The sequence below is a fragment of the Zonotrichia leucophrys genome, chromosome 2, assembly GCF_028769735.1.
Source record: "Zonotrichia leucophrys gambelii isolate GWCS_2022_RI chromosome 2, RI_Zleu_2.0, whole genome shotgun sequence".
Taxonomy (NCBI): Eukaryota; Metazoa; Chordata; class Aves; order Passeriformes; family Passerellidae; genus Zonotrichia; species Zonotrichia leucophrys.
In genome coordinates this window covers 29,636,200-29,659,982 of record NC_088171.1, presented here as the reverse complement: position 1 = coordinate 29,659,982, position 23,783 = coordinate 29,636,200, and the positions used below count along the sequence as shown (strand labels likewise).

The 23,783-nt window shown below is 37.6% G+C and overlaps 2 protein-coding genes across 9 annotated transcripts in view; one reads left to right on the top strand and one right to left on the bottom strand.

Annotated features, from left to right (window-relative positions):
* DGKB (diacylglycerol kinase beta) overlaps positions 1–23,783 on the top strand; it is a 398,863-nt gene that overhangs the window by 41,328 nt on the left and 333,752 nt on the right. For 3 of the 8 annotated variants that reach the window (XM_064704417.1, XM_064704416.1, XM_064704409.1), the window contains exon 1: positions 19,306–19,577. The exons of 2 other annotated variants lie outside the window; for them this stretch is intronic. The gene's annotated coding sequence lies outside the window, so the exon portion shown is untranslated. Of the gene's footprint in view, positions 1–18,700; positions 18,940–19,001; positions 19,106–19,304; positions 19,578–23,783 lie in introns of those variants that run through there. 3 more of the 8 variants (XM_064704410.1, XM_064704411.1, XM_064704415.1) reach the window with 3 other exon arrangements.
* On the bottom strand, positions 18,599–19,845 carry LOC135442896 (basic salivary proline-rich protein 3-like). The gene is made up of 2 exons (XM_064703175.1): positions 19,744–19,845; positions 18,599–19,654 (listed from the first exon to the last, which is right to left on the bottom strand). Exons 1-2 carry the CDS (start codon positions 19,843–19,845, stop codon positions 18,599–18,601), a joined length of 1,158 nt encoding a protein of 385 aa, XP_064559245.1.

Genomic DNA, 23,783 nt, shown 5'->3' with positions numbered 1-23,783 from the left:
GACAGTTTTAGCCTGGCACACAGGGTATAATTTGTTTTTTTTGACTGTGAAAATCATAAAAGAGTTTGCTAATGAGAGGGTTTTCCATGCACAAGCCTGAATTTTCTCAATTGCAAAGAATATGACTATTTTTAGTAAAAATGTACAATATTTTGCTCTTGCCCTTTTATTTTTTTATAATCAAGCTATAGTTCTTACATACTATCAATAATACAATCCTAAAACTGCTCTGCATGGTGTTTTATAATGGCAATGCTGATACCAAGAGTATGTATTTTTATTTTTTTTTTTGCCAAAGTTATTCATATTGTGCATGGAAGTCAAATAATTTTCCATTCCACTGACAGCTTGAAACATTTTGAAAAAAAAAAAAAACCCTGTTAAATGCTTACTAATATCATGTAAAATGACGAAGATTTGCAGATTGTCATTATAAGAGTAACATTTAATAATATCTATGTTAACAAAAACTGGTCTTTAGTTCAGCTGGGTGCATTTGAAGTCTCTTGACCAAAGAAGTCTAAAGTGGAAAGAAATAAATGATATGTGAATCATTAGGAAATAAGTTTTAGTAACATCAGTAACTTAGACTTACCTCAACAGAAATATAACTTCTTTCTGATGTTGCCATGTTTTTTTTCTGCTTCAGTTAGCTATTTAAACAAAGCTTTGCACTCTTGCAGCAAGTCTCTCCCTTCAGAGAATAAACTTTCTCACTGGGCAGCAAAAATGTGTACATTTAGTTAAAATGAACTTTCCAGAAACATTTGAATGAATGGAGAGATTCTGAGCCAGCTTCTAGCAAAAGGCTTATCTACTGCCCCATGTGAAAGCTCAGTATTGTTTTGATTAAAGCTTGAATGGAAAACTGCTGATTTGAGGTAGTACACACTATTGAAGATGTAGACAAAGCCATTTTCAGCTGTGTATGCTACAAAAGTGTTATTGGTAGAATAACAGAAATTGTGTGTCATTCCTTGGGGTACAATATGTGTTCAGACACCAAGCATACATGAATAATGTTCCTACCAAATTTATTTGCAAGTACAGAGTTTACTGATTTGCAAAGACAGAGTTTAGCAGGAATATCAAGAGATACATGGGATAGCATTAGGGAAAATATAATTTCTGACTTTTCTACTGCATGTTTTCACTTCTACCCTCTTCCACTCTACCAACTGGTTTGGTTTACTGTAACTTCACAGAAGTTCAGTTTGCTGTGCTTTACACATTTCTGTCTTTTCTATAGTCAGCCTAGAGTACTACCTCCATCAATCTCGGTTATGATAATGCAAGGCTGATTTATTTTCTTTCTTCTAACTGCCCCCAAAAATGCAGACCTAAGAAGAAAAATGACTTGGTTGATGAAAACACAGTCATTCAATGATGCAGACACCTTGATTTCAATGGAATCACAATATTAGTAAAAGTGGGATTTTTTAATAAGCTAACAGTTGCTTTACTGCTACTCAGTGTTATACTTCATATGTAAATGAATTTCAAATCTTTTAACTTTCCAATTAATGAAAACTGAACACAAAATAAGGACAGGTTCTGGAACTTTTTGCTGCCAGCTCAATCTTGTCATGTAATCAAATTGTTCTATTCTTCTCCTGATCCACATTTTTAAATGAATAGAAGATAGGCAGAGCCACAGGTTTTGGAACAAACACTGGCCCCTGGTAGTATCCTTGCTGCTGAGTGCTCTTGTTCAAATAGCCATGTTAAATCAGAACACATGGTAAATCAAGTACTTAATAAACTAATGAAATTGACAATCCTCTTCATAAGACTTTATTTTTAATTTAAATTTTATGGGAATATACTTTCTTTTTATTTTCTCTTTTTAATATAATAAATTTGTACCAATTTATTCCATAACTGATGCTGCTCCAGGAGGAGGCAAGCTGTTTTCTCTATACTGCTGTGTAGGAGCCAGCTCCTGACAAGGCTATAAAGGGTACATTTTCTGCCAACTCAAAATATTTATCTTCTGGAAAATTCTTCATAGCATCTGTGAAACAATGCAGTGAGTATTTCTCATGGCCTTATGAGAGTTGCATGGTTCAGCCCATGCCATAGGCACTCCAAGCTTGTCCCATCTGACTGTGACTCATCACACCTGCAGCTCCTGGGGTTCACCTAAGAGCAGAGGAGATCAGAAACGATCCTACAAGGGCCCTGTTGCCTGTCCCAAAGGTATTGGCCTCAATAGCTGTTCTGAAGTCTGACTGGACTGCTTGGGTGAAGAAAAATGTGGATGTGAAATACCAACTCCGTGAGACACCAAAGCTTCAGATCCCAACTGAGATCTCTCAGGTCAGAGAAATGCAGAGAACTGTGTAGCCATGGCATCTAAAAAACACATCTTGTTTGTCAGAGCTGGTCTGGCAAAAGTACCATACAGGTTTTTAAGCTGGAAATTTAGCAGTGTTTCCACGGAGACAGAACAGCCCCATTGATTTAAAAGGAACTGCTACTGATTTGCAAAAAAGAAGAGTTAATTACAGGGAGGTCAAGGCTGCATACTCCATTTTAATTAAGTGAACTCTGAATATTATTTAAAAAATTCAAGCCAAACAGTCCTTTAAAATAAGAAAAAGACAGAAATCCTCTTTTCCACTATCTTAAGCACTACTTTAAAGAGGCGCTCAGTGACAGCAGCAAAATTCAGCTGGAAGATTGTGACACTGGAATTGAAATGCCCATGTGTGGGTCTCTACAAGGAAAAAATGCACACCCTGTGCAGCTGATAAGGATCTGTTTGGTGCAGCCTAGACAGATAACAGCCCTGGCAGCTCAGTTCCACATGGACACTCGCACTAGGGCTGCTGAGCATCTCTAGGTCCATAAACTGCATTGGTTGTATTTTCACTTCTAGCAAAGGACAACCAGTCATCTTAAACTATGAGCTAACACTTACTTAAAGAACCCTTAGGGTTTCTATTATAAGCTTGTTGTGGGTTTCTAAACCCACTTTCTATGATATTGTGGGGGGTGAGCAAACTTGTTTTTCAGCTTCAGTGCCAGATCCAGAAATTACTGTGTATATCCAAGAATTTGAGATAAATTATTATTAGAAAGAAGGAGGGTTTTTTTCACTAATTTTTGATCCATTGGGCTGATGATGCATTTTAACTTTTAAATGATCTTTAAAGACTATATATATTTGGAGAAATATTTCTTATAAAATTAATTATATTTTTAGTTCTGCTTTAGTTACTGATTTTTTTAAAGGGGTCTTTTTGCAATAATTCTATCTATAAATTATTTTGACAGAATAATACTATTGTGTGTTCATGAACTTTCTCTTAATTTGACATGCAATGGTGATGTTCTGTATTTTATTAAATTTTTGGGGGATGAACTGTACACTTTAAAAAAGGAAAAGCATCTGCTCAGAGTTTTAGGAGTAAATGGGTATGTTTTGAACAGGAGGTAGTTCTTGAACACTGCACAATCATCTTAATGCTTCTAAGTAATGTAACTTTACAGATTACAGCAGTCTAATTGGATCTCTTTGTATATATGTAAAATGCAAAATATTTATTGTCAGTCAAGCTCCAGTGAAAATATACAGAAATGGAATCAAATCCATAAAAGACTGCTAAAAGTGTCCTTCAATAAGTATCTCCCTGTTTAGAAATATATTAAAAATAATAAAAAGCTATAATGACTGGTATTCAGAAGAATGTTAACTGCTAGCAATGCAGGACGTGTTTCTTTAAGATCAGGCTGTACATATAGCTCAGTAAGAGAACTTTGTGTCTCACAGGTGCTTGCCTGTTTCTGCTCATACCATGTGTAGCCCTTCTGATGTATGAACCATCTGGCTTAACAGACAATTTATATATAACAATCATATTTAAAATCAATGTCTGAAATTACTTTTTAATTAAGGATGTTGTTTCCCATAGCTACAAACTCTTTTTTATTTTTAATTATTGAACAATAAAGGTGGACTTTAATTTGTTTTTCAGGGTTGAGGGTTGATTTTGTGAGATAAAAATTATTTTGACACAGGTATCATGGGATAAAAAAGTGAAGCTGGTTATGGAATATCCTGTGATGTAATCATCTAATATACAACACAGGTAACTTTATGTTCACTTCTCCAAAGCAATTTTATTGCTTGAATTCTGAGTAGCCTCACAGCCAGCCCACTGAAAATCTTTCATTAGAAGTCTCTAGTTAAACCTCTGCATTGTGCTTAATATTCTTCTGTGTTGTTTACAACTAAAAACTTAGTAACAGATAGAACAATTAAAGAGAGCACTCTTTACACAATCTAAGGAAGAAAGGGTCTGTTACTCTGTTTAAGTATGCTTCACTTTTTCTCTGTCCTCAGTTCTGAGAGGTGATCAGCTTAATGCAGAAAATCTACTCATTACTTATGCGCTGTACTGAAACAGATATGGTTTCTAATTATAAAAATTGGGGCAAAATAGAAATATTTAAGGCAGCCTGCTAAAAAATAAAATTTAAAAAATGAAACAAATTATAAATAGACAAAAATCCTACTGGTTTTTTTTGACCAGTTTGTTCAATTAACTTTTTGTAATTGCTCTGTGGAAGGAAATGTCACTATATTCTAATGGAGATTTAGTTAATAGGTATAGATGGAAATCTAATTGAGTGTTTAATTTCATACTCACTGTTTTCAGTATTTCTGCATTTGTAAAGAGAAAGCCAGAAAAAACTTAGAGACCAATCTCTCTGGCTTCTGTGGAGGCGTACACATCCAAAAGACTGATTTTTAGTTTTTTAACTGCTATTTCCAAAATATATCTCCATTGTCTCACTAAAATGTCAGAGGGACAGCCTATAGGGAATTGTACTGCAGCTATGCTAGGTCCTATACAAAAAGCAGTTCTGCATTCTTCACATTTAGACAAGAGAAATGAGTGGAAAAGCAGACTCAAGTTAAAGAGGAATCTCAGAGTTATCCTGATAGTCAGCATCAGGACTAGGAAGAGAAAGGCTCTCTTGATCCTCACTGAAATATTGTGGGTTTTAGGTAACAAAATCTTTGTGATTGTTAATAAAAACTAATAACGAGTTTAGTTAAAGAAGCACCCTGAAAGGTTTCATTTGTTTTGCAATATATTTATTTTTCATTTTAATGCAGTAGCTGATTGTTGCACAGGATCTCAATATCTACATTCCTTTGATCAGCTTGGACTATTTGGGAAAAGAAACAAATATTCCATAGCTGTGCAGCATGAATCACTGTACATTGTGCTTTTCCAAGGATATGTTTTCTCAACAGAAATCATTTGGGTGTCTGCTGTGCAGACCAAGTAGTTCCACATGCTAGTTCCATAAAACAAATTTAAAAACCCACAAAAAACAACAAAAACCAACAAAACCCCATTTTTTTTTAATTACACATCACCAAATTTGCAAGTGGAGATAGATCCATAAAATCTGGATCAATTCAGGGTAGTCTTTGCCAAGACATCATCTCTTTTACAAAGTGTAAATTTCAGAAAGGGATGGTGATTACATGAACAAAAATCTCAACATTTCAGTAAAACTATTCATTAAACTACCTTTCATATGCTTTCCTTTTAGCTGGGTTGGTAGAATACAATTTCCTTTAGCTATCTGATCTATCTATTGCAAGGGAAAGCTGCTGCTCTTTCTACTCCTGTGTTTTCTTTGCTTTTGAAAATACATCAATTAAAGGAAGCCTAAATATAAGTAAGCATTGAATTTTTTTCTACATTAAAATTATTAAGCATATCTCCTTATTTTTTGCAACATATTCAGTCCCATTCTTGCTTATATATTATTTTGCCAAGGCCATAGCTTTGGTTTTGATGTTATGGTTCCAGTCCAAATATCAATTGAAGTGATTGAGACTCTACTTTCTATACAGTAGGTACTGGATTATGCTCCAGTAGCCCAGTGGGGAATTAGAAAAGCAATTACTTTTATTAAGAAGCTTAATTCAATGAAAAGACCTTTTCAAGGAACTTAATCTCAATTGACAGCTCATTGTGCCATTAAAAAGTAATGCAGTACTAGGGCACCAGCAAACCAAAGTGTTGCATCTTTGCAAGGGATTTTGTAGTGAGTGCTAAAGATTTTGTTCTTTTTTTGTGAATTATGCAACTTTCTTGAATTTATTTAGTCAGTTCAGCTGGGAAAATTGGAAGATTTCTAACTGTAGCATCATTTACTCTTTACTAGGCTTGACAATTATTCTGAATGCCTTTTAGTAAGAAGGTGTTTCTCAAATACATTTTTCTTAGGAATTAATATTAAACACTTCTTCAGATGCATCAATTTTATGCAGATGTAGTATCTACGACTTTGACAAGTTACTATAGTTTACTTTTCAGCACTCTTTATCTCAGGATTACAAAAGCCTTGCTGTCTGCTTCCTGAAGACTGCGTATCATCACTTTTTTAGTTGTTTTGCTGCATTTAATGCCAAATATTACAAAAATAGCAAAACTTCTCTATGGGCCTTACAGATATTGAAAAAAAATATCTAAGACATTGTAAATATTTTTTCCTAGCTGAGATGCGATTAGTAGGAAAAATGATTACAGACTTAGAGCATTATAATGTAGGGAATTTCTCTTTGTTCTTATCTTCCATAGTACATACTCAATTTAATTTATAGCTCATTAAACAAACTTTCTATTTCTGTTGCGTTTCCAGAACAATTTTCTCTTTTCTCTTTGTCATTATTTAATTTCTTTAAAATATTGCAAGTTAGTATGAGTTACTATTTGAAAGGGTCCAAGGTCAGGCTGGATTGGGCTTTGAGCAACCTGGTCTTGTGGAAGATGTCCCTGCCCACGGCAGAGGGTTGGAAACGGTTGATTTTTAAGGTCCCTTCCAACCCAAGCCATTCTGTGATCTATTATTTTACCTGTATGCATCCATCAGTTTTTCTCTGACCTCTTTATTTAAGGTTGTCTTTCTACTCTTTGCATATAGTTCATTGGTTTATTTTTTTTTCTTAAAACAAGGATAAAGTACATTTATATAATAGTAACTAACAAAGATCTCTTAGTTTTCATATATCTAAGATCCCATCTGTAGCCTCTAATGTTGGAAAAATAAAATCTCACCCTTTTCATGAATATTCACTAATATGGACTAATTCCTCCCTGAATGGTGTAATTTAATAACTTCTAATTGACTACATTTGTGACATCTAATTAAAAATTTAAAATAACGTGAAGTGAAGGATTTTAAAACTGTAATTGAGGTATTTTCATTTGCTGTGGTTTTCAGTCTAGTTAAAGCTCAGCATTTTGTCCTAAATTCAGGGCACTTTTTTCCTTAGAAAGGAGAGAAGCAGCTCTTGTGTACTTTTGCTTCTGATATAATTTGCAAATTTGGCCATTCTGGGAATAGACTGATCCCTCACTCTGAGGAAGTAGCTCAGTTATTTAAGAAGTAACTTTGAGCATTTAGTGGCTGTATCTGCATACTAAAATTGTTTTGCTGAAAACATTTCTATTTAAAATGGAAATGTGTCATTGCATGGCCAACTTTGTCTCAAGTCCTTAGTGGTATCTTGAAAAACCTGCAAAGATCTGAGTCTCTGGAAGGAGCTGTACTGTAGCTGTATAATACCATATTGGATCCTTACAGGGACAGAGTGTGCAGCATAAGCTGTATTCTTCTCAAATGCTTCTCTCCTGTCTCTTTTCAAGTGCTTCATGCCAAGTATTATCTTTCTTAGTGCTTTCAGTCTCAAAGAGACCTTGCACTGGCTCTTTGTAAATTGCAATCCTTATTCTTTTGTAGAAGTGACCCAAATTGTCCCTGCTTCCCACTGTGTGCATGTGAGTCAGCTGACAGACCAGGCAGAATAAGTAACTGCTTCACTTATGCTGAAACCTTTTCCCTGCCAAATTGCTAAACTAACTGTCTCTTATCTGCTTGGCCACTGGCTGTCATAAAGTTTACAAGAATTTGTCATCCCAGAGATTTCTCCCCATCCTAGGATAATATTATGAAGGAGCGTGGATGCATTTGTAACTGCACAAGATATTTTAAGCTTTTCTACTAAAATCCAGTGAGGATTATTTAAAATGTTGTTGTATCATAAAATTATAGAAAGGAAAGGGATTGGAAGAGACTTTAAAGATTTTCTAGTTCCAAGGCCCTCTGCTTTAGGCAGGGACACTTCTCACTAGGCCAGGTTGCTCAAAGCACCATCCAGCCTGGCCATGAACACGGCCAGGGCTGGGACACCCATACCTTTCTGGGCAACCCATTCCAGTGCCTCATCACCCTCACATTAACAAATTTCTTCCTAGGATCTAATCTAAATTTCCCCTCTTTCAATTTTTACCCCTTTCTCCTTGTTCCATCAGTACAGTTCGTGACTAGAAGTCCCTCTGTATCTTCCCTGTAGGCTCCATAAGGATTCTGGAAAGTTGATAGGAAGTATATCCATGCAACCTTCTCTTCTTCAGGCTGAATGGTCCCAGCTTTCTCAGCCTGAAATATGTCTTAGTTTTCTAGCAGTAAAATCAGCTTTGCATTAAATATTCCATCATCTTTGTTAAAAGCTGAAAGTTGTTTTAAAAGCAGAGTACCATTTGGGTAAGACCTGAATTTAGAGTCATCTCAAAAAATAAATTGAGTTTTAGCTTTATGATGGCCATCACAGAATTAAAAACCAAACCAAATACAATAAAACAGGAGATTGTTGAACTTTGACAATTGCAAGATGTGTGTCTATTTTGTGAGTGTAGTAAGGAGCTGGAGCTGGAGAAGTCCCTGTATATCTTCCTCCAGAACTCCATACATCATAGCAATTCTGATGGTTGCAGCACTATTTGGAATTGTTGAACAAGATGATTTTTCCCTTTCTCCTCCACCAGTCCTACTTCCCTCAGTATCTATGTCAGGTGGAGCCTCCTACAGAAGAATCAGGGATCAATCAATAAAGAGTAGAAGTGGTGCATAATGTCTGAAATTCCAACTCACAAGTGCTAAAACACTGCACCAAGAATAACTGTATGCAGGTGGATGACTATTCATGCATATGCAAATGCACAATATCAAGGAGGTAGCTTCCAGATAATAAGCCTGAATATATAAGTGATAGAAATTAGCACAATTTTCAGCATCAGGATTGGGTTTTGTTCTGAAAGGGGCTGTACATGTTTATTCATAATAGCAGACAGACAGAAGTAATTCCATTCAAGACAGTTTTGAAAATAAGGGCTAATCAAAGTGTTTGTTATACATTGAAACAGACTCAGCATTGCAAAGTAATTGAAACTAAAATATTATAAAAACTCTTAAAGCAATTAAAGGAAACAGAAGAAGCATTAAATTAGTTGGTATACTCAAAATCTGAGTGCAAAAAAATTAACCTAAGAAGTTTAAGGAAGTAGCAAATGGATGCATTGTGTTTATTATTTGGTTTCCTGATTTTGGTTTCATTTAGGTTATAGAAGCAAACATTTCTATGCCACACAGTTATAATGCTGTAGTTCATATAAGCCAGGTGAATATCGACAGTTCCATGGACTCATTTTATGTTAGAGATCAAACCAAATTTGCTACTCCATTGTTCTGGCGCTGCATAAATATTCACATCAGAGAAACTCCTTGCTCCAGATAATTTCAGTCTAGAGAAGTAAAACATATATAAGTGGTTAAAAGACTTGCTGTAGAATAGTATAAATGACTGATTAGATTATCTAGGCAATCAAGTTCCACATACGTGGTTCTTGCATCTTGATGTTTAATGCTAAATTCAATATGCCGCTTATTCTTTAAAGCTTAGAAACTGGTGTTGCACATATTCACGTCTCAACCATGAAGACTAGAGCCATTTTGGATATCATGGTAATTTATGGAAAAGCTGAACCAGTGTCAAAAGCAAATTCAAAGCATAGTCATTGATCTAATAGACATTTCAGGGCATCTCCAACAGGTATTCATATCATCTTTAAAGTGTCATCAATTCTTTTTTAAAATTTGTCAGGAAGATAAAAAATAGAAGTTGTTTCAAACATTTTCTGAAGGGGTTCAAAGTCCTCTCCCCAGTCTGATAGAATTTTAACAATCTGGTTTTGGTGGAATCTGTCTCTGTCACTTCTGTTGATTTAAAGAAATTTTATTGTATCAAAATTCAGTTCATCACATGGCTTTATAGACCCCCTAGGTGGAAAAGCATCCTGGAATCCAGAAGAAGCAGAAGGTGGAATCCAGTTCTTGGCCCTCAGTAGGAGTATCAGTACTGTACCGTTCTTGTGCTTTGTCTGAGCCACCTTTTCTGTATTGGTTGGCATTCACAGGTAGTGAGGATGATGAATTATCTTCCTGTGAAGGAAGATTTGCAGATTTGTGAGGCTTCAGGAAGAGAAATCTGAGCTAGGCCACTCAGGTCATGTACCTAACCAGTGGGCAACCCTGGGCAATGTGCTCGTGGTGATGCTGACTGAGGCAGGAGGGTACAACCAGATGACCTCCAGAGCTCCCTTCCAACCTCAACCATTCTGAGATTCTGCTAAGTTTTCGAAACATTACCTCTTTGACTTCTGGCATTATTTCTGAGTGAAAAATCAATTTCCCTGTGGTTTGTATAGACTTTGATTGAGTATTTACAGTGGGAATGATTGAAATGTGTATTATATTTAGTCTCCTGAAGGGGATATGAAAGAAAATGGCCCACTGGTGGCCTAGGCATTGATCTATGAAGTATCAACAAAAATAAGAAATTTGTGGACATCTTTGAAAGTAGAAATTTAGTTACATGGGGATTGTTTTTCTTTCTGACTGAACACGAGGTTTGTAATGTTAAAGGAAGATTTAAAAAATGCAGTCTTAAATCACAGTGCTGATTTTACAAGTGTAGATCTTGGATGTCAACATCAAATAATGGACCAGTTGAGGAACCAGAGCAGACAGCAAAATTATCTAGGCTGTCTACTAACCACTGACTGTTCTGCTCACAGGATCCTGCTGCTCTCAAAAACCAGTTCCCTTGTTTTCATCCTATTTACATGGAGTAAATCTAGAATAATCTATGTTGATCTCTGTGACAGTACAACTAGAAGAGAACTTAGATTTTAACATCTTGCAAAACAAAATACAAAGGCAAAAACACATTGATAAATTTCTAAAATATTCCCTGGAAGCCATATGTGAATCTGTTTCAGAAAAGTGAGTGAAATAAGTTTTTGTTACATACATGTTCAAAATACTAAATGACATGACCATTTTTATGGTAGAAAAAAGTAACTTTTAACAAAACATGTATATAAAACCAAGTTACTTGAAGTATCTGTAACATTGATTTGCGTATTACATTTAAATACTTTAAAATATATCAGTGAGCAAAGACAGCAGCCTCAAGTATATAAAAGTAATATTCTTTAGGGGTCTACTTATTTTAGATGTAACAAAATATCCTTTATTACATTGTTATAAAATATGTTGTTCAACTGACTTAAATAGATCCCTGACATTTCAGCAAAACAAAACTCAGATGATGGAAAGGAAAATCCTACATTCCACCACAAACTATATAAGAATCTGAGATTAGAGGCCTATGTGTAGAGTAGGTGCTAAGTAGTCCTACTTGCCACTATTGTTTTCTCCTCTTTTCTGATTGCCTTGAATCCAACAAGAGTTTTTTTTTTTTGAAGAATGCTGGTGGCTTCCTTGTTACCAACTTGAAGAAAAAGTACTCCTATTTTTTTCCCTTGTTCAGCCCACCTTTTCTGCTTTTCTTACTTAAATTTCACTGATACAAGCCATTTTTGGAAATGCTTTTCCAAATTCATTCCATCAGCCCTCTGGAAAACCCTTCTTTAAAAGTAATTAAATGTAATTAGTTCTATCATCTCTTACTAATTTTTTTTTTCAATTTCCTTTTAGAGATAATTCTTCTTAACTATTTCTAATTTATTTCAGCTTTTAAGTTCTGTTCATTTTCAGCCATAATAACTCTTGAATATGTAGAATAATATTACCCAAACCCTAAGTCTTGATGCTGATTGTGTTGTTAATTGTTCTCACCAGTTAGGTACACTCATGCTAATATAGTTTGATATATAACTCTAGTTTACTAACATAGTATATTTCCTATCTGTTGTTTTTCCAAACAATTTTTTCTTCTAAACACATTTAATGAAAATGCAAATGAAGTAGGGCTAATTAGTTAGGTCTAACTAGTTAGAAATGCAAATTTTGAATTCTTTTAGTTCACTTGCTGGTTTTATGACAAGTTATACTCAAATATTGTGAATGACAGGCACATGTGCGCTTTTTAATTTCAACCCTACTTTAAAATAATTTATTATAATTCTTGTTCTTTTTCTGATGCTGAATTTTTATAGGCAGCTTTTTCAAGCTGAGGAAAATTGAAATACCATTAGTTTGATATATGTTCCTTTTCCTTTCTGCTCTTTCTTTATGCTGCATCAACCAGGAAAGTGATGCCATTTTCTTTTCTGGTTTACACTAAATGCTTTTCATTTTCATGGAAGTTTCTCGATTGAATTAAACCCATTTTTCTCTTCATTACCGATTCATTAGTTCTTTAGTCAGCTATGTCTGTACTGATACTTATTTAACTATAATCCACAGAAGTTCTATACTGCCTCTGTGGCAGACATACATTCTATGTTACCTGTGTCAATTCATGAATCTAGGTAACAGTAGCTATGCTAACTTCTGTCTTTCTCATCAGAAATGATGCAGGGAGATGATTATTATAAATTCTTCTACATATTTATTTTTAAAGACATGACATCCCACTTTGGGCCTTCCATCAATCCATCTGTGCGAAGTACATGTGCAAGCATGATATTTAACTTAACCAATGTGAGCAAAGCAAAATCTAGAGGAATTTTATAAAACAGAGGAAGAAAGACTCTAGGCTCAGGAGTCCCTCAATATCTTTAATTTTGTATTTTACTGACAGGAATGACCTCTGCACTAGATGATTACTGTGAATGAACTAAAGTTTAATAATTCTGTCCATCAGTTCTTTGAACAATTACAGGGAATATATTATGCCTCAATTGTTCTTGAACTAAGTTTAAACTATAACAAAAAGCCTTCCTGTAACAATGACATTGGTCATTGAGTATTAAATAGGGATTCTACCATATGTGTTAAAATTCAACAAATGTTTAAGGACATGTTCTATCTTTTCACACAGTTAAGACAGTTCAGTAAACATACATATGGTAATTAATCTTAAAACCATAATTTAAAATTAAATGCATATTTGTGATATATAAATAAATATATCTTTTTTGATGTCTGCTAGCCATATGCTTCTTTTTTATATCCTGCATATATATAGAATGAAATGTAGTGAAAATTATATGCATATTATTCTTCTAATGCTACATCCAGAAGCAGACAGTAAGCACATTTTGCCCCATACTTCCTGCCTTGGTTAGGTACTATATTCGTATAGAGCTCAGTAGTCTTTATATTTTAGTGTTTCAGAATGAGTGAGGTGTTAGACATCTGCATCTCAAGTAATCTTTAACTAAATAATATCTTGTCAGACTGACTAAACATCTCTCATTCAGTATGGCTAAGGGCTCATTCCTGCATCCAGTTAAACAGTATCTTTCATGTGGATTTTAGAAGCTTGTCAACCCATTGCCCCATTATATCTCTGAAAATGCTCCCACTGACCTAAGGTTTGGCCTTTGGTCCCTCTTTGAAGTAGGAACAACAGAGGGAAAAAACCCCAACTGTACATGGAAGGTAAAGATGAGAATAAGTTGTGAGGGAAAAAAAGGTTTCAATTCACTGAAAGGTTCTCTGCTATACTGCCTTTGTCCTTACTTCTTTTGTACTTGTCATTTCTTCCTTTAATGCACTAGAGATAATATTATGAAACCAGAGCTCAGACAAACCCATTAGAAACTTGAGCACTGCTACACCTATATGTCAATGTGTATAACCACTAGGGTTGTCCAGCCTGGATTTGGGGACACTTAACAGTAGCCCATGGAATTAAATGAATGAGGCATTTAACAAGAAGGCAGGGATGTGCTCTTCAGAGTTAGGCATGGGGGGAAGACATGAGGTAATGGGCATAAGTGGAAATGAGAGGTTCAGCCTTGATATATGAAAAACCAGCTTCACCAAGAGGATGCTCCAGCACTAATCACATTGCCCACAGAAGTTATAATGTCTCCATCTTTTGGATTCAGCCCCTTAGCCTGATCTCATTTCATCCTGAGATGTCCTAAGAGTCTTTTCAGCCAGAATTATCCCATGACACATTATTCAAGGTGTGATCTATAAAATACTGGTTGGAGGGGACTAATAACACCCCTAGTTACTGCCCAGGATGGCACTGGCTTTCTTCTCTGCCAGGACTCAAGGCTCATGCTCAGCTTGCTGTCTGACAAAACTCTTGGGGCTTTTTCAAAAGAGTTGGTCTCCAACCAGGCCCCATCACTGAGGGTTTTTATTTCCCTAGTGCAGGGCTTTGCATTACACAAGGTTCCTGTCAGACCTTTCCTCCAGCATGTCTCAGTCCCTCTGGATGGCAGTCCTACCCTTGGCAGGGGTTAATCAGTCTTCTCACCTGCAGACTTTATGAACGAGGACTCCTCTGTGTCCTTCAGGTCTCTGATAAAGATGTAAGGACATATCCTTTATCCTTAAAGATATAAAGATATATTCCTCGGTAATGACACTTTCTATTGGCATTTAGATAGAGTACAGCCCATTAAGCAATATCGGCTTAGCCCAGCCATCCAACCAGTTGCACACGTATCTAGTTTCCACCAATCCAGTCTGTTATGTCCCAACTTGGACAGGAGACTGTTGTGAGAATAAGCTTAGAAAGCCTTGCAAAAGCCAAGATAAGTACCATCCACTGGTACTTCCATTTTTCTCTCATCCATATATTCAGTCAGTTCACAGAGGACAGTCAAATTGATCAGGCTAGATTTACCCTTAGTAAATTCATGTAGATTGTTCCCACGCATCCTGCTGTCCTTCATATGACTCAGAATGTATTCCAAGAGGAGTCAGCCTAGGATTCTCCCAGGGCAGAAGTAAGACTGACTGATCTGTGGCACTTGGATCAAGCAAATAATCTTGTATGCTGGCGTTAATTCACCAGGTCTGAATTTAGACGCTTTCAGTCTTAAATCTTAATTGCATTAATGAAAGAATAGCTAAAGGTTCTGTTAGAGTATCTGGTATACTAGATAACAAGCCCAGAAAAATAGTTCAGCAGATTAATGTAATTTCCTCTAGTTTCTCAACAGTCCTTGAGTTTCTCAAGTACAAATGTATGCTCTGTGGCTTATTTTCTTTCAGCTACCCTAGCTTTTACCCACACACATATATGTGAATATATATACACATGTAGAATATCAGTAATATGAGTGATAGTACACCTCCAAATCTGGGTATTTTGAGTATTTCACAAAAATTTTTCCCATCCCAACTGTGTCAATAGGTATAGGTACATTACTGTGTAAATAAGTATATGGGTCAAGTGGACTGTACGTACTATTCTATGGTATATTGTTATCACTACAATAATTAATGTAAAGTGATATGAGAATAATCTGTGAAAGGTCTTGTTTCTGATGAAATGGTTTGATTCCTTTGGATCCCTATTACTGATTGCTTGCCTGAATTTTCTGTTTCTGGGAGGGAGCAATGTAGTCTACTCTACACTGACATTTTCTGATAAAAACACATGAAGTATAGAATTACTGTGAAGAAAGGGGTTTTTTTTCCATTTAATTCCATTTACTCCACAAAACTCTTCATATAGTGTAAAAATGTTCCAAGGTAGATGAATCAAATTTTGATAAGATTTATCTTTTCTTTAAGAAATTTGATGAACTACATTTATTTCTTAAAGCCATATATTCAGAAAAATACTTTATTTATAGCTTGCTGTTACCTTAGCTGATTTTACATGGAGTCAGACTACTTTTCAATAGTTTGCACTTGTGATGTAGAGTAATGCCACCCCTGAAGTCAGCTTTATAAGCCTGAACTCTGTTTATTTCCAAACTACTAACTGCAGATGACTGTTGCAGTGTATGAAAAGCAAATAAAACATATTGGAAACCGAGAATAATTTTTCTGTTAGGATTCTTGAGTTAGGTTCTTTATTCTTTCATGAATCATATAAAAATGTAGGGCTCCAAGTTCATCATAGTTTTATTAAATGAGCAACTTAAAGTCACGCTTAGCAACAAAATTCATTTAAATATCCAAACACAGATCTATGTATATAGTATAATAAATTTAATATTTAAAATTCTGGCTGTGGCTTCTAGACATCTGTTATTTTCTTTCCTGTGAGGGAGTGAGCTGTTAACAGACAAACTCTTCGCATATTTTAATCTGCTTATGGTAGGAGCTTGATTAAAGGAGGGGAGGACAGGAGCACATACAGTTTGGGCAGCCTCCTGCTTCTGGAACAGGAGGATGGAGCTTTGTATTGAAACCAGAACAAAGATGCTTATGCAAATGTGCTAATGCACAAAGGCTGCCACTGAGCTCTGTGCTGAGGAAGCCCTTAGCCACAAACCATAACCCATTTATCCCCATCCTCTACCTGTTCTCAAAATGGCACATAATACAACAATTTTTCTAAAAGTAGGCATATGGATGGCAATCTCCTAAGTGGAAAAAAGAATCTTAATGTTAGGTCCTTCAGTTTGACATCTTTTACATTGATCTTTCACAGCTCAGCTGTACTGAGTTGGCTTGCACCTGTGTGAGGGTTGTTGCTTTCCTAGCACAAATGAAATGTTTAATGAAGGGGTTAAGTTTTCTTCCTGTGTCATAAGACCTCCAAATTTTTCTTTGGAGTTTTAAAGCTACAAGGGTCGATGGAGTTGTCATTCCAAACTGCAAATGAACTTGTGGGACCTTTGCCATTTCAATAGGAAATGAAGTTGGACCCTGTTTTAATACACAGTAGAAGAGAACAGTAAAAGCCTAAGTTAAGTGAATATAGGGAAATTCTGCACAATTTAAGAAAATGTATTTTAAATTAGGATCACATTTTTGCAGCAATTTTTATTTTTTATATGACCATGTGTAACTGAGAGTGCTTCAAAGCAATTTTTAAGGCAATATCATGATTCAAAACCTGTCCTCTGCCTCATACCATGAGATGTAACATTTTATTGCAAGGCCTATAAAAATTTTGTGTTGCACTGGAATGATTTATCACAATTGAGTAACTACTCACTGTATTTCAGTGTTTTGATCCATATTTAGTAACTTGAGGCTCAAATATACTGGGACTGAATTCCTCCCCTGGGAGAAAAATAATCTCTTAAAATCAGTGTTTTAAAGGGAAAGCAATAGATTAGACACAAGGAACTAAAGGCAAGTACTTGGCATGTGCAACTGAAGCTGGCATTTGGAAAGATATTTATAAGGTTGACTACTGGATGCCAATTGAAAGCCTAATAGGTATGATGCTATGCATCTGAGAACATATTTTTCCAAAGTTACAAAAAAGTTGTTGCTTTTTTCGGTTTTGTGAGAATATGAAGAGAATTGAATGGATTATTTAGAATACAATCAGAGTTCATTTAAGACAATCAAAACCACATCAAAATGAAATTTTGGTTATGAATGCCTTTGTATCACTGAGTATATGGTGTAAATATGTACTTATGGCATTATATAACATGAAGTTACATTTTACTTATACACAGGATGCTCATCTAAATTTTTGAACTCTTGTTAAACAAAAAGTTGGAGTGTCAATGAGTTTTGGAAATATGCTAATTCAAAACACTTAAATATCTTTAATGGTGGTGTGAGAAGCTAATTTATAGAGAGCTGGTACCATTTATCCTGAGGAAACCATGTTCAGTGCACTAGGTGAATTAAGGAATGCTTTAGGATACCTCTCTATAAACAAGATTAGGCTGGCATGGTTTTCCATGGTTTTGCATGGTTCCTAAAATAAAGAGGGTTCCAAGAATTTCTAGAACTTGTGTCTTATGAAAATTAAACTCTTTAAATGAACATTTTGGAAAGGAAGAATGGATACATGTACAAAAGAAACCAAAATTTGCTGGTAAATATTTTTTATTTTGAAGCTTCAATGGATTTATTATACAAAATTATTAGCAACATACTAAATTTCATCTACATTGCCTACAACATCTTTCAAAGCTAGTCTTTTAGTGCCATATATCAACAAAGTGAATAGAAATAGAAATGAATGTCATTATAATTAAACATAGAATCAGGTTCCCAGCTTAAATTCTGAGGCTTATGTGACCACTCAAGACTTGGTGAAGACAGAAGCTGGTAGTGCACAGAAATCTCTCATTAAACACACTGGGAACCTGTCAGTGAAAGTTTGATCAGCTCCCTGGTTCTGTGTCTTGCTAAATGGTAGGCACCGGCACAAAGACATTAATTTCCATGCCATAGGTATTCCGGTCCCTCATTTTTTCTTTCTGAGTAAATCTGCAAATTCTTACAGGCCCTAGCTGGGTTGTTGCTACCCTCAGAGATGTTCCGATACAGGTGCGGGAGGAAAGTGGGGCCGAAGGCAGCGTTCCGCGGAGCGGGGTGAGCCAAGGTGCCTCGGCCGGACGGCGCCTGCCGAGCCGGGCACGGCGGGCTACTGCTGAGGCGGCTGCCGGGCCGGGCACAGGGCCGGCCTTGCCGGGGCACGGCGCTGCCGAGGACCGGACGGTGCTGTGGCAGGAGGGCGCAGTCTCTCCCGGCTCCCTGAGCCGCGGGCTCTGGCGGCGCAGTGCCCGCGCACCTGCGTGGGAGCCGCTCCGCGGCCGCCGCCTTTTCCCGGCGTCTTTCCCCGCGGCAGCTCCGGCCGGGCAGGTGGGAGCGGGCGGGCCGCGCTCAGCCCTCCGTGCCCGCTGCCACAGCCCCGCCAGCTCAGCGGGGAGGGCGACCGGCAGCCCTGGGCGGTCGCCACCGGCGGGGAGAGCCTGTAAACTTTGGGTAAGTGTTGCACGGGCTTAGCGCCTCTCGGCGCGGGGCAGCGGGCTGAGAAAGGGGAGCGGAGCTTTGCGGAGCGCTGCGCGGGTCTTGCCGCACCGCTGCTCCGGCGCGGAGCGGGCGCGCAGTCGGCGGGCGGCGCCCGGGGGATGCGGGCGCTGGACAACAGGTACGGCAGCTGCGCGGGGGCGGGAGGGGCTGCGGAGGGGGTGTCTCTGCGTGTGTGTGTATGTATGTATGTGTGTGTATGTGTGTGAGTGTGTGTGTGTGTCGCTTCTCCCCTCCCCCTGCCGCCCGGCCGGGAAGGGGGTGGGAGATGTGCTGGCGCACCGCCGCTTAAAACCGCGCCGCCCGGAGGCGCCTGCCCGTTCCCGAGAGGAGGGAGGGCGGCTGCCGGCTCCGCGCTGTGCCGCGGAGGGCGGCGAGAAGCGGGGCCGAGGGCGGCGGTGACCCCGCGGGGCCGGGCCGGGCGCGCTGGGCTGCGGCAGCCGGCGGCGGGGCGGGGCGGGGGGCTGAGGGCGGCGGTGTCGCCGCCGTGGCTGGCGGTGGCCCGGCTGGATGGCCGGTCCCGCCGCTGCCCAGGGCGCCGGGCTCTCTCGCATCCCGGGGCCGAGCGCTCCCTCCGCCCGCATCGCACTGCAGTAAGTTCGCGAGTCGCTGGGCGGCCGGAGCGCCGGGAGCCGCGGAACTGGGGGGGCCGCGATGCGCGGCTGCGTGTCTGGGCGTAGCGGAGGGGCTCAGCTGAAAGTTGCAGCTTACCGCGGTGTGTTAGATTTGTCACGGCGCGTCGCTTTGGTTTCTAGTTACTGCCAATTTGCCTGGTCGACCTATATCACTTTGCTCAACCTCAGTCAATGTCCTGATGCTGCCCCTGGTAGCCGGGTTCACAGCGGTGAAGTGCTGAGGCATCCAGGGCAGATGCGAACACAGCGAGGGCAGGAAACAAAAGATGCAGATACAAACTTAGGCTTTAAAGGCTGCTCTTCTTAAACTTTACGCGTTGATGTTACGAGCTCATTGTTGTGTTTTGGGTTTGTTTTGTTTTGGTGGTTTTTTTTTGTTTGTTTTGTGGCCCAGTGTTGTTCTGATTCTTTTTTAAGAACAGTTTTATTTATCAGAGGTGAATGTAATTACATTTTTCATTGTGAGTGTCCTGTTTTGGAGATGGATTAAAGGTTTTCTCATCAGATTACTATATCGTAGGTATTATTTTTCTGGTAAACAAGCAGATTGTAGGGTCCTCAGTTCTTCATTGTCAGACTGTTTTTCTAAAAATTTGAGTAGAACTTTATTAATTTTCAAAAGCAGTTTTGTCTGGTTGCTATAAGGTTAGAAAAAAAATGGAAATCTTATAAAACCCTATCATAAAATAAAAAAGGCAATGCAACAGGATGGGGAAAACCAGTAATTGTAGCAGGAGACAGAGTCTTTTAAGTTTTTATAAAAGCTACTCAACGTTTCCTACTCCCATTTAGGTTAAATGACTTAATGTAGCAGGATAATAGTTTTTCTTTGCACTTGAATGGTATGATGCACGTATTTAGAAAGTCATTATGTGTCCAGGAAAAAAATCCATAGCAAGAACCTAATATGCATTCCCAAATGACTGGACTTGTGCTATGCTTTATGGATAACACGACAGGAAATAAGTCCCTTGCATCTCCCCAAAGTGTTAGTCCAGTATTACTCAGAGCCTGAAATGTCTGTCTAGTACAGAAGGAAAACAAACAGCAAGAAACATGGGGCATCACAAAGCAGCGCTTGCCTCCAGGGGCTTCTCTTGTCCCTTGTTCATTTGTCGAGGTAGAAGGACTTTGTTGTTTATCATGGCAGGGAAGACCTGGAACAATTATCCAACCGTCTGAAATGTTTGTGGAGCGATACGTTTTACACTGTGAATTTGAATTATTTAGGTACAATTGTTAATCTGATTTAGGGGCCTGCAAACATCAGATGTTGCTGTTCTTAGGCAGGTTTAGGAAAAACCTCCTTTCTTATACTTTTTAAGGAAGAAGTGTACATGAATAGTTATGTACCAGCTGAAGTCATCTTTTCTGAACACCTATAGGTGTCTTGAACAATATTCAGTAGCAATGCATGAATGAACAGATATCTTTTAAGACTTCATACAGTATGAAAATAATAAAGTTATTTGTTTTAAAGAGCACTAGGTATTAGGTTTTTACTTATAAGGAGGTTCTGCCCTGTTTCTGCTCTGGAACTGTCATTTAGGTGTCACTATAGGATGGGTCTAGGTACCTTTTGCCTGTGGAATGAGATCACTGAAGAGGAATGATAAGAGAGTTGTAGGAAACCTGTTAGAGCAGCATTTTGATAAAGCAGAGTGTAAATAGCACATTTGGGAGTAAAGGTAGTAATAGGTTAATGCTGGAAAACTTCAGTCACCTGGCTGGATGGTTGGACTGGGCTTCTTTTGTGTGTGCGTGTCAGCAGCACTGAGTTCTTGTGAGTGGCGCATGTAGAATGAAAGATAATAGCTTAAAGTCATACATTGTATTTAGTGTAATAAAAACTAACAGCATATAGCATAGAATTATGGAATATCTCAAGTGATCTATAAAGATCATTGATTCCAACTCCCTGCTCCTCATAGGACTAACTAAAACTGAACTGTGTGACTAAGAGCATCGTCCAGATGCTCCTTGAGTATGGATAATACATGATCTTTAATTCTCTTTGAATTGCTATGACCTTTATTAGATCATAAGCCTTCTGCATACAATTTTAACAAGTCTTTTTAAGGCCTCGATGAGAAGAGGATGATGAAACATTTTCATCTGTATGTGGAATTATGGAAGAGTGGTGACAATTAGAAGGGAGTGGGTTACAGAACAGTTGGTCTTGTTCTGTGGTTTGGTGTGCTGGATCGAGTGGATTTCAGACAGAATTCTTCCTGTGGAAAGGAGAAGCTACTTGTGAAAGATGTTTATGTTTATTTTAAGTTATGATAAAGTTCTCCCAGTCAAATCTGAGAGACATCAATACCATGAAGTGCTGTGGAAGGAAAAGTATGCTGGCCTCCTGAAAGCTCCCTACAGCTTGTTCCTTTCAAGTAAAGTTTGCAGCCTGCTCCAGGAATTCCCACCGAGCTTTGCATTACTTTCTAAAGTGAAAAAGAAATCAAGAATATGGACTATGCCTTGTTCTGGATGTAATTACCAATTTCTTTGACACTTGTGTGGATTAGGTTCCACACAAGTAGGATTAGATGTTGCTCCGAAGAGTTATAGCATGTCACAGCCAGGTTAATCAATAGAAGTTGGTATAAAAGGTTAGAAACAAACATTTTATGACAAGAATTCTGTGTAAAGATCCTCTTGACCTTCCGCTGTGAGTTTCTTCAGTCAGTTTTTTGTTTGCTGTAGCACTTAAAAAATAATTAGTAAAAGTAATAGAAGACTTAAGACAACTACTTGTCTGTAATTTCATTTTTTCATAACAGTACTTCATTAATAATTTTCTCTTCAGAGACTTCTTTTATAGCTAAACCAGCAAATTGACAGTACTGGAAAGATGAAGAAATGACATGCTGGGCCCCACTGAGAAGAGTTTGATGTTTGTAGTTATTTTTAATACCTTGCCTAAAAGAGTGAAAAAAAATTAAAGATTTGGCCTTTGAAAATGATATCTTGATTTTGTCAACCTGACCTAGTTTTCAGTGCACTAGTAATGCTCTTGCTATGGATAAAAATGATCTTATGCAGGTAAAGTATTTAGGCTAATTCAGGAAGTTGAGAAATAAATATTTATTTAGTTGGAATTGAGACGAGTAGCTGTCCCCAAACACCCTGTAAAACAGCTTTATGCAATGTAGAACACATTTTCTTTTTTAATTGTTTCTGAAGAAAAGAAGACTTCTCTGAATAATGTTTGCAGCAGTTTAGCCCTGAAGGGATATAGTTAGTTTGCCACAAGTTTAAAAGCTTAACGAATGTAAGTATTTGGAGGCTGTTAAATTATTTCTTGTCCTACCCCTTAATACATGTTTGGAATGTAAGTGTACAACTCTGGCACTATTGTTTTGCCCTAAAAATTTTTTTAAAAAGTAAATAAAACAAAGAGAAGCAGAGTTGTGGACATATTTGTAGACAATTCAGTGTTACTAATTAGACTTCCAATTCTGGGGACTGATTAGTTTTTTATTTTTAGATGTTTGTTGTTTACTGTAGTAAATCATGACTAAAATGAACTCTAGATACTTCTTTCTTCTTTGTTAAGGATTTTAGGAATGACTTTTCTTATGGTGGCAGAAATATTTAGTGGCATACAAATGCCATGAATTACTTAATTATCTTTAGGTTGATTTTCAGCCACATTTTGATTACTTGGTTTGAAATTGTTATGGTTTTTTTAGATATTCAATGAGATGTCTAGTGCTCAGTAGCTGTAATAAGAAGCTCACTCTCTATTCCTTGCAGTAGAGTAACTCAAGAGATGTGGTGAAAATTTTTACAAAAGTTTATGTTTGTGCACCCAAATCTGTGAGCTTTCTGCTGTGATATGGTGCTTTGCTTGCTTTTTGGGTTGCCTTGTGGTTATTATGAAGCATTCCCATGTGTTGTTGGTTTAGTTGGGCAATGGGGAAAACTCACACAGTTAATAGAAATTTCTTTTCTCCTTTGTCCTTTAGAGCATATTGTGTAAAGTAAAAGAAATGAGTCAAATTCATTCTCTTTGGTCTAAATTTTCCCCAGGTGGACACTTCTGATTTATACACTGGTTTGAGTTTGGAAATTACCTAAAATCGATCCTGGGTGCTCTTGAAGTGTATGTGGCTTTTTTATGCAGTGACATATTTGTACGTTTGTGGTCTTAGAGAGCTGAGA